We start from the raw sequence: 12,720 nt of genomic DNA on the forward strand, positions 1-12,720 counted from the left end.
TTGTGTTAAGACCAATTGTACTTTGTCATTCCTGGAAGATAGAATGTTGAGCATCTTGGATCAATATTTTTTTAAATAAGAAAATCACTTGTTTGAGAACGACGATATGATGTTTTTTTTTCCTTTTTTTCTTTGTTCCTGGTCAGTGATGTACAAAAGTTATTTCAGCAATATAAAAATTCCTGTCGACGGCAATGTGCTATATGATATGTAGCAGGGAGTGCATTTTCTGTTTCTTTTTTTACCTAAGCACGGTGAGCTAGTGACTTGCAGTGTATAGGGTGTACTTCAAGTGCAGTGAACCCTAACTAAGCTCCCTCGAGCATGCATCGCCGGAGCTGGAGATGCATGGATTAAGTTGACACCAAAAGAACTTTTGGTAGAATTTCATCAGCAATTATTTCTTCCAAAAAATATTTTCATCACTTCCAGAAAAACTAATAAGACATGAAATCTTTATTTGGACTGCTTAGCATGCATTTAGGAACTGAGTAGCCTAACTAGTCCTTTCATGGATGGCATCATGAGCAAGAGACCATCAGTCAATCCCATATTCCTCCATGCACGGCCTGAAAGAACATGAGCAGGTGGTGCAAGCCTCTGCAACTACTTGACTTGGATTCATCCATGCACGCCAACAAACATGCATCCTTGTTAGTTTTACTCTCAGACTAATCAACACTTAGCTTGCACCTATTGCAAATTAATCTCAGTACGCACTCAAAAGAAATTACCAAAGCCTAGCTAGCGAGCTAGCGATGCAACTACTCCTCTCTGATCTGATCTCTATATGTACACGAGAGCAAGCCGGCCGGCCGGCGGCTAGACCTCGCTGCTTCCCTGCTCATGGTCCTCGTCGCCGTCCTCCCGGTGCGCCCGCTTCTTCTTCTTGCCCTGCAGCGCCACGCCGAACAGCTTCACCGTGCCGTCATCGTCGTCCGCCGCCTCCGGCCGCGGCGGCGGGGAGGGGGAGCCCGGGTCCAGCTCCATCAGCCTGCAGGAGGACGCCGCGCCGGCGCTGGGCAGCTGGGACGCGTGCGCCGCCGACGAGGGGCTAGTCACCGGCGCCACGTGGTTCTGCAGGAAGTAGATGATGTCGTTGTAGAGCTTCTTCATGTGCGCCAGCTCTGACAGCAGCAGCGAGTTGCGCCGCCGCAGCTGGCGGTTGTCCTCCGACAGCGCCGCCAAGAAGTCCCCGCCGCCGCTGCCGTCACCGTTGTTGCCGCCGTGGACACCATGCGCGGTGGCGGGCTCTTCTTGGAAGTGGTACACCGGCTGGGTCGGAGGCGGGGGCGGCGGGGAGAAGGGGTTGAGGTGGTGGTGATGGAGATGGTGGTGGTGGTGGTGGTAGGGTTGGTGCGGTGGCAGCGGCGTCGGCAGAGGCTGCGCCGACTTCCTCCGGTGGATCTCGGCGAGGAGGTGCTTGGCTCCCTTCCTGAAGAACTCGTTGGCGAACTCCCACCGATCTGCCACGATCTTCCTGAAGCCCTGCAACACACACAGCAGGAAACAAAAAAAATTGCAATGAGTTTGTGTTGGTACAAAATGAGGAATTAATGAGATCGACGAAGACACTGTTGCACAACAGCACATTGCAATTGCAGCTACCATGCATGGCAGATGAACGTACACATGTAGCTAGCAAGAGAGGTGTGTGGTTGACGATGAATGCTCAAAGCTGCTGTGTGCATGTGTGTGCTACTGTGCAGTCAACTGCTAGTCACGTCATGTGGGGTGGTAATGCATGGTATATACTTGTTGGCACAGAATACCATAGGGTATATCTCTCTGTATTTCATTTGTGCCAATCTTTTCCCAATCATTGGGTGTGAGACTAGTGCTGGTACAAATAAAGGATTCCATGCATACATTCTTTGCATGTTCATAATTCATGAAATCCTAGTATTTTTATATGCATGCACAATTGTGATTTGGGATTTGCTACTAACTCACAGAAAATTGGGGGGGGGGGGGGATTCGCATCATCAGGTCAATGGTTGTTGAGACTTGAGAGAAGAAGTGGAGAACAGATCAAGAAGTATACAAAAAGAACAAGGCAGTAGTACCCAAACAGTATCATGGTAGAACCAAACAAATATTTTATTTTGATTTTGAGGCTCTAAATAAAGGATAAACCCTTATAATTCCTTTGGATAATCGAAGCAAAGGAAAGTCCCTTTCAGCAAGTGCAAGTCAACCAGAAATCCCAAGGGAAATGGCGAGAAATGCAAGCCACAAATGCATGCATGCTCGCTCTCCTCTTGTCACATGCTAGGGGAGCAAGAAATCGACGGGCTAGTTGGCAGGTCACACCAATGCCATCCCATCCTGCCGCAGAGTGCAGCAGTATAGACATTGCGCAACCAAATCCAGTGAAAAAGAGTACCAAAACCTTTTGCTTGCTAGCTTGTCACTTTCTAGGAAACACACAAGCAATAATAATCTAGAGATAAGGCAATGCATTGACCAAACAAAAACCCAAAACAAAATGAAACGAAGTCAAGAACAGATGAAGCAAGCAAGCTAAGCTTACATAGGTGTTGAGCTGCCTGACGAAGCTGGAGAAGTTGTTGTGCTTGAAGTAGTTTGGGAGGAGGTCGCGGGCGAACTCGGGCGGGCGCCACACCACGAAGGTGGTGTCGTCCTCGCCCCAGGACACGATGTGGTCGGTGCAGGGGTCGTCCACCAGCTGGTACGTCTTGGTCAGGAACGGCGCCGGCACCGGCTTGGCGTGCGGCGAGCTCTCCATCGACACCACCATCTCGCCGCACCGCTCCACCAGGAAAGCCATGGCCGCCGCGCGCGCCCAAGACAAGCTATCGATCTGGTCGAATGATTCTCAGCCGCCCCCAGGCCCTCTCTCTTTCTTTCTTGCAGCCGCGTGTGTGTAGCTCGGCAGGGAGAGATCGAGGACGAGAAGAAGATGAGGAGGTGAGCGGGCTGAGAGAGCAGGACCGAGCTGCAATATAAGCTAGCTAGTAGTAGCTACCCATGGAGATGGAGACGGAGCCGGCCGGCCTCAGGCTGCACCGCTGCAGGAGAGGAGGAGAGAGAATGTGTGTGATGGAGAGAGAGAGTGAGCTGAGAGGAGAGAGAAAGGCTGCCGCTCTTTAGCTCTATCTCCAGTCTCACTGTCTCGCACTTGCACACATAAACACATGCGCCCGCACACACACCCCACGAGCTCCTCCCTTCAAATATTCTCTCTCGTGTGGGTCAGGTCTCTGCCTCTGCCTGGACCCTTGCCCAGCCTCTCTCTCTCTCTTTCACTCATCATTATATATGCTTATGCATGGATATCTGTGCAGGAGCAGTGCAGGGTGGTGTGGGTGCTCTGCTCCAGTGTGATAGCCTAGCCAGCTAGCTAGCTGTGGGAGAGAAGAACGGAAGAAGATGATGCATGGTATGGCTGTGAGGAGAGAGAGAGAGAAGCTCATGAATCAGCTCTTCCATTGCTGGTTGCTAGGTCGTTCTTTTGGCATTACCCTCGCTCATGTCGCTCCATATAGGCTTGTTAACTTATAGCTAGGGCATACGTGTTGCTTCGAGGAGATCTAGTGATGTACATTACGCGTTTATACTATTACAAATTGTGCATAAACATAAGGCGCAGTACGGCACCTTCTCGCTGTTCTTTGGATCTTTTTAGATCCTTTTGGAAGAGATGTCATGAGGCTGATTTAACATACAATTAAACTTCTTTTTTTGGGGAAAAAGTACATACAACCTTCAGCTTTAGCCCGATTTACTTTCCAACTTAACTATCAAACGGTTCACATTTCAACCCTCAATATTATATTTAAACAGTTCATTTCTAAATTTTAGTTTGAATCTAGAGTAGTTTTAGGTGAAATGCTGCCGTTGTGTTGATGTGGCCAAGCAAAAGCATTTTGATTTTATTTGCTCACTCTATGGATATTTTGTGATTTGGAATAAACTATATAACTCTTGTGACATATTCTAAAAGATATTGTTTATTATTTATTTAAAGGTTAATTTACATGATGATGAACTTCAATTAAACAGTTTTTTTTAGCCATATTGTTTTTTACTTGAGCGGAACATTGTTTTTTTCTTGAGTAGGACATTAACATATTGGATTGGCAGTTATGCAAATATGAACCACTTGAGGTAGAGTAAATCTTTATTACCCTTGGTACTTCGCTAATTAGCAAAAAAAAAACTTACCTCTCTGTAAACGCTGCGGTGCTACTAGATAAAATCTAGTAGCATCGTCAACAATACTGTGGCTGTAGCGTCCGGGCGCCTGCTGCTGGTGCCTTTCATATAGCGATGTGAACAGAAGCCGTTCAACAGATGCATCCAAAAGCGAGTCTCCGTGAATGTCCTCCGCCGCTGCGTCACTCCCGTCATCGCCGATCCATGGGCGATTTGACGTGATGGAACGTACAAGAGAACACTTGGCAGCAGCGAGCTGCGAGCCCGTGCTGCTCCGATGATAGAGATCTCTCTCTCACACACACATCTACTAGTACCTCGCAGCAGCAGGCACGGGGGCTGGCTGGCTCGTTTCACTACAAATAAAGAAGGGAAAAAGGAGGGACGGAAAAGAGAAAAGACGCCGCAGCAGCAGCCAGCAGGTGATCAGAGCACGCCGCACGCGGCTGCTGCCATGGCTAGCTGCTGGCCGGAGGAAGAGGAATCCCCTTCCCCTCCGCTCCGCCCGGTCCGTAGATCGACGACGACGCAGCAGAGAAGAAGGGGAACGAAGCGTAGATAATTGCGCCGCACGGCCCGTATCCTCATGGTATTTAGTGACCAAATTGTTCTCCGTCCCCTCCACCTGCACACTGCTGACATGCCTAGCTAGCTCTTTAAGAGCTCGATCTAGCTGCGGCCTCGATCACTGTGGCTGTGAAGAACGAGAGATACTTTTGTTCGTGCTGCTGCTGCCGCCTGCTTGCAAGTTTCAAGGCAGCCCCGTGACTTCCATGGAACAGCAACTACTACACACTATACCAGCTGACCCCAGCAGACGACGACCCAGCTAGCAGAGAGACGAACAGAGAGAGAGAGAGAGAGAGGGCGTGCAGTGAATGCATGCCTGGATGGAGTGAGTTATGACGACCATCCATCGATCGATCCACTTTTATTTGAGGAGGCAATGCAATGCAGAATTGCAAATGCCATGAAGCTAGCACTCCAGCATCGTTTTCTAGTGCCCTTCTCGGCCTCCCAGGCCGGCCCTGCTGCATCTGCATCTGCATCTGCGCCTGCGCCTGCATCCAGCCATGCATGGGTGTGTGTGATGCTGCTGCGATGCAAGCTAGGCAGGGCTGCTGCTTCCATTAATATCATATCAATGTGCAAGCAAACAAACATTCCTGATTCCCTCTCTTCCCAACTTTTCAATCAGCATTGAACCAAACAAAAACAAGGCCTTTGGTCCCGGCTAGCATGCACAAAGCATCATGAGCTGATGAGTTGCACAGGACAGTCACTGCTGCTACCCAGCCAGCTAGCTGCCTAGCTTGTGATCGAGAGTGAGTGAGTGAGTACATACTTCAAACTTCAAATAAATTGTTAAGTAGATGAACCTTGCAAGATCACACATAGCATATAAATCGAGCAGTCACAGGACTAATCAGCTGTGGCCTCCTCCTTAATTTCCTTCTTTTTCTTTGGCATGCAAACCAAGTCCAAGCAGCAAGCTGCAAGGGCAAGCACACAAGTCAAACCAGCTACACCCAACACAAGATCCATGCATTCCAGGGCTCCCCAGCATGCAGGTGATCAATAGATGCAGCTAGCTAGGTTTTGGCATGCAAGAAGTACTCATCACTTGCATGCCACAGGCTGCAAGCAGCATGTGCATATCCGTGGTGCATCAATACAATACAATGCAGGAGCCAGCTGGCCAGCTACTACATATATATATGGGGCCTAATGCATGCAGCACATTTTGTACACTGCCCCTGGCTACCGTACGTTCCTGCTTGTATAGGGAAAAAACTATAATTCATGTAGTTCTCTCAAAGATGACAAAGAAGGAAAAAAAGGAAACAGATAAGAAATAAAGAATTCATTAATTAGAAATAAACAAGCAGGAGTGGAGGGTTCAGAGATAGATTAGATGAGGCGGCCTCCTAGCTAGTCCTAGCTAGAGGAGGGTGCAAATTGAGGAGAGGCATGTGTGTGGCACAATCACACCTAGCTCTTTGGTTCCGTGCACAGCTAGTTTGCAGTGTGGATTGGCTGCGGAGTTTGAATATTATGGAAGATTCTGTTCCACATATGACAAGGTTGCTTTAATCATATGTTTGTGGTAGACATATTGTGAGTACATCACATGACGACCTATCCCCATGCCCACATGTGGCCCAGTACTGCCTCTGCCTTGCCAGGTCTAGATCTATCTTTGACCGGGGAGCGAAATATGCATAAAATAATAAGCCCTACAAAAGAACACTGCTGCCTCTGCCTGCATGCTGCTGGTGACTGGATGGAGAGAGAGGGAAGAGAGAAGAGAAGAGAGAGAGAGAGAGATGGAGAGATCATCTATCACATATTATTCTAGTATTCCATATGCTTTATATTAATTTGGGATGGGCTGAGAGCAACTGGCTAGCTACGAGAGAGAGAGAGAGAGAGAGAGAGAGAGAGAGAGAGAGAGAGATCATGTCGTGCAAAGAATGTTGTCATCTTCTTCTCTAGCTAGATCAGGCGGGCCACATTATCTGATGACACCCCATGCCCAGATGCCGTTAAAAACCAGTTTTCTAGACATGTATTCGTGCCACACAAATCACAACGACGTCCCGCGCTCTCATCTCGAGATTCCTCTGAAATATCACCCATTCTTTACCATATCATTGCATGCGTGCAGGCATGAGAAAGATACTGCAGCGCTTATTATATATATACATGTATATATATATATATATATGTATGTGCGCAAACAGTTTTGATGTGATACTGTTGTCTGTATGTTAAAGAACATATGTGTATTCGTGCAGTGAACTGACACTGGCTAGTTAGGGGCATAATTAAGGTGATTAGAACGAGAGAGAGAGAGAGAGAGAGATTTATTTAAAAATAATACTCACTGGAAGACGGCAGCACGCACTTTGCAAAAGTTGAAGCAGTTTGTCTAGGAGTAGATCAGGCAGGCATATAGGGCAAGACATGCATGCATAGAGGTCATGTGAAGATAGAGGAGAGACCAAAATGTGTATGTGAAAGCTTCTCCCGGCTCCCTAGGCTGCATAGAGAACAGCTGCAATCTTGGACTTTAGCATGATTGCCACTCACATACCTGCAATACAATGTGGAGGATTAGACAATTAGGCGTACTTGATTAGAGAGAGAGAGAGATCTAGATGTTTATGCTAGCTGTTCCTACTCCTAAAGCTAGCTAGCACCTTGATTTGCATCAGATCAGTTTGAAGGCTAGTCTAGTGCCCACACAGTACTGCGATATGATGTACATCTCAGCCATACGGTGCCTACCTAGGTCCACAGCGATAGTACACGTACGTACATTTTTCATCAAAGGCAATGCATATGTGTGTATGTTACTGTTTGTCCCTTGTATGCACTGGTGCTAGCACTATACTACCTAGAGTAGTACTGGAGGTCTAGAAGTAGATCAGCTTGCTGGATGGGAAGGCCAATGCAAATCTTTTGCTGTGGCTGCATTGCGTGAAAGGTTGATTCTTCTTTCACCATCTCTATGCGCAAGCAAGGGAGCTTTTTTGTGTAGGAAAACGGAAAAGGCGAAAAAGACACTCCAAAGATGGGGAGGTCGCTCGCCAGACAAAGGAAGCTTTTCAGAGAACATTTCCTTCTCTTTATCATAGAAAGAGAGGGAAAAGCAGGGCTAGAGGGGGAGCGGTCAGAAGTCAGAGCATTAGGGAAAACTGATTAAAGTCCTTGCACACATGCATAAAAGGAGCTGTAAAGATGTGAAATCACCACTGCTCTAAGTCCTCCTTTTTCCAAACTTGCTTACACATGCGCACATATCTCTGTCTTCTCTCCCCGCCTCTCACGTTCTTCTTCATTCAGTTCTTCCATTTGTGGTGTTTTGCACGTCAAGCCTGTTTACACTGCAGCCTAAGGTTGTGTCTTACATAAGCTTAGACCATTCCAGTTTTGTTACTCAGTGTTTAGCGACCAAAGCTTTATTAATTTGTCTAATTAACTAACTTCTTAGCCTCCTATTAACCCATGCATTTGTCACGGACACTACTTTTTCCCAAAGTATTTGCCTAGGTTAGGAGACCAATTTTTCGCCACAAAGTTGTGGCAAGGCTACCGTACCCGTAGCCAAAAATGTGTGCACAAAGTTCGTTCAAATTAAACCAAAGACATTGAGAGGCGGAGTACCTTATAAGCACCAAGATAAGCATGCCTTCAGTAGATATACTATCTTGTGTGAAAAGAGCGCTCTTCTCGTTCTCAAACAAATTAACTTTGTACATTTTCATCCTTCCTGATCTCCATGAGATCTTGCAGCCTGAAGTGTAACAGATATTCATCCATTCCTTCTATTTCAAAAATAATAATAAATTCCTCCTGCTATTACTTTATTAGCTATATATATTATATATATGGAAAATCCATTCTACATGCACTTGTAGCTACTCCCACGTATGTATCTCATAACGTAGGACGTATCGAACCCAACGAAGAGCATGTACGTGAAGTATATGATCATACTAGAATATCTATGATGGTATATAAGTTAGGTATGTGACCATACATATAGTACGTGGACATACTAATTTTTATATACTAGTACTAAGGCATAATTATAATATATTTAAAAAATAGGGGTGTTTTTTAAAAAAATTATATATCCTTTTGAAGTATCTTAGAATTAGTATATGAACATACTTAAAGTGATAAATGAGTGTGCGGACAGTGGTATAATGATGATAAGAGTAGCTACACGCGAGTGTAGATAAAACTCATCATATATATATATATATATATATATATATATATATATATATATATATATATCACCAAAACTAGCATGAAGTATATATATATAAATAACTTTATGCCTATCTAGGAAACCAAATAGATATACTTAGATATATATATATATGGTAGCGAAAGTTGAATAACTATATATCCTGCTAGCACGTACGTATAGGTCTTTACCGAAGTAGCATGAGATCATTTCTCCTCCATGGATGCCATGCTGTTGTCATCCAGGGCACCATTATATTTCACAGGGGGCTCAGCCTCAGCTCTGAGTAAGCTGCAGAGGTGGCTGGAACAATCAAGCAGCCCATCTGCCCCGTGCATGCATGCGACAGGGGTCCTCTCCTCTGTAACTGCGCCTGCGCGTATGGAACAGGACATGCGTCCAACAAGCTCGTGCACTGCCACACGTGAGTGCACGCCAGGGCTCGCATCCGTGAAGCTTCCAAACTCTCCATCCCCCCCCCCCCCCCCCCCCCTCATGATCTCCCTCTTTCTCTCTCTCATTTAAACTTGAGCTTGTTGAACCGAGCTACCGATCTGCAGCATCGCATGGCCTGTGGGGTGCAGTAGTGCATGCATCAGCCTCTCTCTTCTCCTCTCTCCTGCACAGTCTTCTCTCTCTTTCCCACAGAGAGAGAGAGAGAGAGAGTCACAACTCACAAGTGCATGAGCATGGCCAAGGGCTCTCTTCCTTGGCTGTCTGGTACTCACTTCTGTAACTCTGTTGCTCCACATGGTGTCACATGCACCAGTGCCTCCCCGGCCTTCTCCCTTCTCACCTCGCCTCTGCTCATACACGACAACAGTTTCACCTGTTGTTTGCTTGTGCGTATTGACTGCTTGGCAGCAGATCTGAACCTGCATCCATTTTCCAAAAGAAATGAGCTTTTTCTTTTCGTTTAGATTATTGCCAAGCAATGCATATAGTACAGATAGATCTTTCCTGCCTTTCCTTGCAGAATCTAATCATGTCTGGCTTGGCATTGGCTACCCATCTTCCTTTTACCCTAGAGGAATGACAGTGTGCTGCCTGCTAGATGGTCAAAAAAGCTGGACACAAGAGTAAACTATATAGTATAGTATTGTCGATTTGTAAATATTGCAAGGGGTATCAAAGCATGCAGCAGTACTACTGGTAGCTAGCTCCTATGCAAGCTCAGCTTTAAGGACACCTACAGGCCGGCTACCAGTCCCCTACCAGTCAAAGATCGAAACATGCATGGACTCACTCAGCTCCCTGCTCCAGCAAATTATTATCCAAAAAAATAATCAAAAAGAGAATATTTTGACAGAAAGAAATGCCCATGAATGTTTCAGCTTCTGCAAAATTGATGGCATGTGATACATTCAGGGGGGCATTTGAAGTTCTATGGTGCATGAATTTATTGAGGTAGCCAGAGAGAAGAAGCACTTTGAAGGCTTTATTCTCTATGAACGAGTTCATGTGTTATGTATCACAAATGGAAAGCAAGTAAAGATGCTGCAGTCAGTAGTGAGTATGATACCGGCAGGGTACAAGGGAGGTGGTTCCATCACATAATGAGCCTTCAACTGCTGCTCTGAGATGTTTCAGGCTTTCCTGCTTACGCAAGTGGTACCACGGAAATATAGTTGAAGACCACAACATTCACCGGCGCCACATCTTGCGCTGCTGGTCCCCTTTTATGCCACAAAAAAAAAATTACTGCCAAACTGAACACCCTGCTTGATCAATCGTCAGCTCGTTGCCTGGTTCTCAATGTCAATGTGCATGCCTGTGTCCTTGAAGCATGGATGCAATGCACACATGCACATAGTAGTGTTATCATGCATGTGATAAGGCGTTAGGTTATACTACGTACCAAGTTATATGTGCTGTCAACTAAGATGTATGCAGGGACAAAAGCCAATGGATGTTGATCAGATCATACTCAGAATGACAGGAGAAAAAGAATAAACGAACAAAGTATATATGGTACAAAATAAGGACATAAAAACACAAGCACTTGTTTATATGATCATCAGCATATAGAAGTTCTGCATGCACATAAATCTATGTGGTAGTAATGATCAGTTTCTTTATCTTAATTAGTTGTTGCTTCAAAACTGTATAAATCCTATTGGAGAGTAGTCCTGATAAGCCAGGAAAACCCCTCACCATTTCCAGGATAAACAATAGAGAACAATCCCTGTTTTATCAGAAAGTGAATATAGTTTTAGCACGCAGCAGCAACAGAAACATGGGATTCTTCCGTGGAACACAACAGTCAACAGAGAAGAACCCAGAAACGAAGTGCATGCAGGGAATTAACCAAGTGACGGAGGAATGTTGCAAGCAATGATTGTCCCAGCAAGCTCCCTTGATGCATATGTCTCAGCAGATTCTGATGCAAAGATTTCAGATCTCCACAGATAAAGCTAGCAGAGCCAGGAGCGAGAGAGATCATCGATCGGTGGCAGGAAAAAGGAGGAAAAGCTAAATGGGAAGGAATCATTAGGAGTTGCCGGCTTTCAGAGCCCCCCGCGGGCCCGGTTTGGATCAAGGAGAATCGATCATGCCCATGCATGCCAAAGCCCTCTAAAGATGAGGAGATTTCCAAAAGCCTGTAAAAACTCCACACTGTAAGCCTGTAGCTTATCTACCAAAAGAATGTCGTCCTAGGCATTGTAGAGAAAGATGGAGGCTGTCTTTATAGGGAAAAAGGATGAGCTGTATTGCTAGTTTGCTACACACTTTAATTAGTAGTTACCAGGAGGAATCCTAAGTAGAAGGATCTATCTAGTTTACAGTTACTTTCAGCTACAGTGAAAATAAAAAGTGCAGCAGCAGAAGGACAAGCGTAATCTGAAAAAAAAACTGCATGTAGCAAGCAAGCGTTGTTCTGTTCCACATTTGATTCAATTTCACACTAGTCATGGTCTAGCTACTTTGTGTAGAAGAGAAGACTCGGATGAGATACATATGCAACTCTGACATGTGTGTCCCACCAGCCATACTCTACGGTCTACATGCAGGACGACTCAGATTTGTAGGGGGCAGAGATGTACACGTGGGCCCTGTTTGGATACAAAGTATTTTTGGAGTTTTGCAGAAATACCACGGTTTTACTAAATACTTTGGTATTGATACACAAGGAGGCGTTTGGATGCTAAAAAATTGCAGCTTTGAAAACTACAGTGTTGCTAAAACCACAGTTTTTTTAGAGTTTAGAAAACTTCACCCAGACCCTCTTTTTCTAGACAGAACTCGTGCTCAACGCGCATGCACAGTTTTTATCGTGCACCCGTTTTCCGTTTGCGTGCGTACTCCAATGCTGGCATCTTGCACAAAATAAAAATCCTTCATCCCGTCACCCGTGCTAGCATCTTCTCTCGGTTCTGTTGTGCATGCTCTCCTGATCTGTCCTTTTATTTTCCTTCTTCCCAATCATTTTAATTATTTATTTAATTTGGTTCCAATTAATGCTTGGCCTCTAGATATAATAAAAGTACATGAGTTCAGGGTCTGTACATCCATTACGAGCTTTCGCACTAGATGGAGATACAAATTAGTATGAATGATGATAACAAGGAGGATTGGAGATCAAAAGGTAAACGATGCAGTACACGAAGAAGTTTAATCCAATGAGGAGTGTTCTGATTAGTAATGGAACATGTTAGCTCAGCTGTAACGTGAAGTACATACGTTCAGAAAATGCCCAACATATCTATATAGGAATATCCTAATGGCCTATTCCTAAAATATGAAATAGTGTCACCAATACTACATTCAGCCAAACATGT

The 12,720-nt window shown here is 45.3% G+C and overlaps 1 protein-coding gene across 1 annotated transcript; it reads right to left on the bottom strand.

The window, feature by feature from the left end:
• Positions 1-444: 444 nt before the first annotated feature.
• LOC112883079 (heat stress transcription factor B-4b-like) lies at positions 445-3,230 on the bottom strand. Its single transcript, XM_025948306.1, has 2 exons — positions 2,534-3,230; positions 445-1,488 (listed from the first exon to the last, which is right to left on the bottom strand). Exons 1-2 carry the CDS (start codon positions 2,789-2,791, stop codon positions 823-825), a joined length of 924 nt encoding a protein of 307 aa, XP_025804091.1. The 5' UTR covers positions 2,792-3,230; the 3' UTR covers positions 445-822.
• Between the last annotated feature and the right edge of the window lie 9,490 nt (positions 3,231-12,720).

The sequence above is a fragment of the Panicum hallii genome, chromosome 2 (genome assembly GCF_002211085.1).
Source record: "Panicum hallii strain FIL2 chromosome 2, PHallii_v3.1, whole genome shotgun sequence".
In the NCBI taxonomy this organism is placed as follows: Eukaryota; Viridiplantae; Streptophyta; class Magnoliopsida; order Poales; family Poaceae; genus Panicum; species Panicum hallii.

What these genes read in the sequence shown, in the direction of transcription:
- LOC112883079 (XM_025948306.1), bottom strand. Translation starts at nt 2,791, where the DNA reads ATGGCTTTCCTGGTGGAGCGGTGCGGCGAGATGGTGGTGTCGATGGAG. An exon ending in TCAGGCAGCTCAACACCTAT is followed by an intron (nt 1,489 to 2,533) that starts GTAAGCTTAGCT and finishes TGTGTGTTGCAG; the next exon opens with GGCTTCAGGAAGATCGTGGC.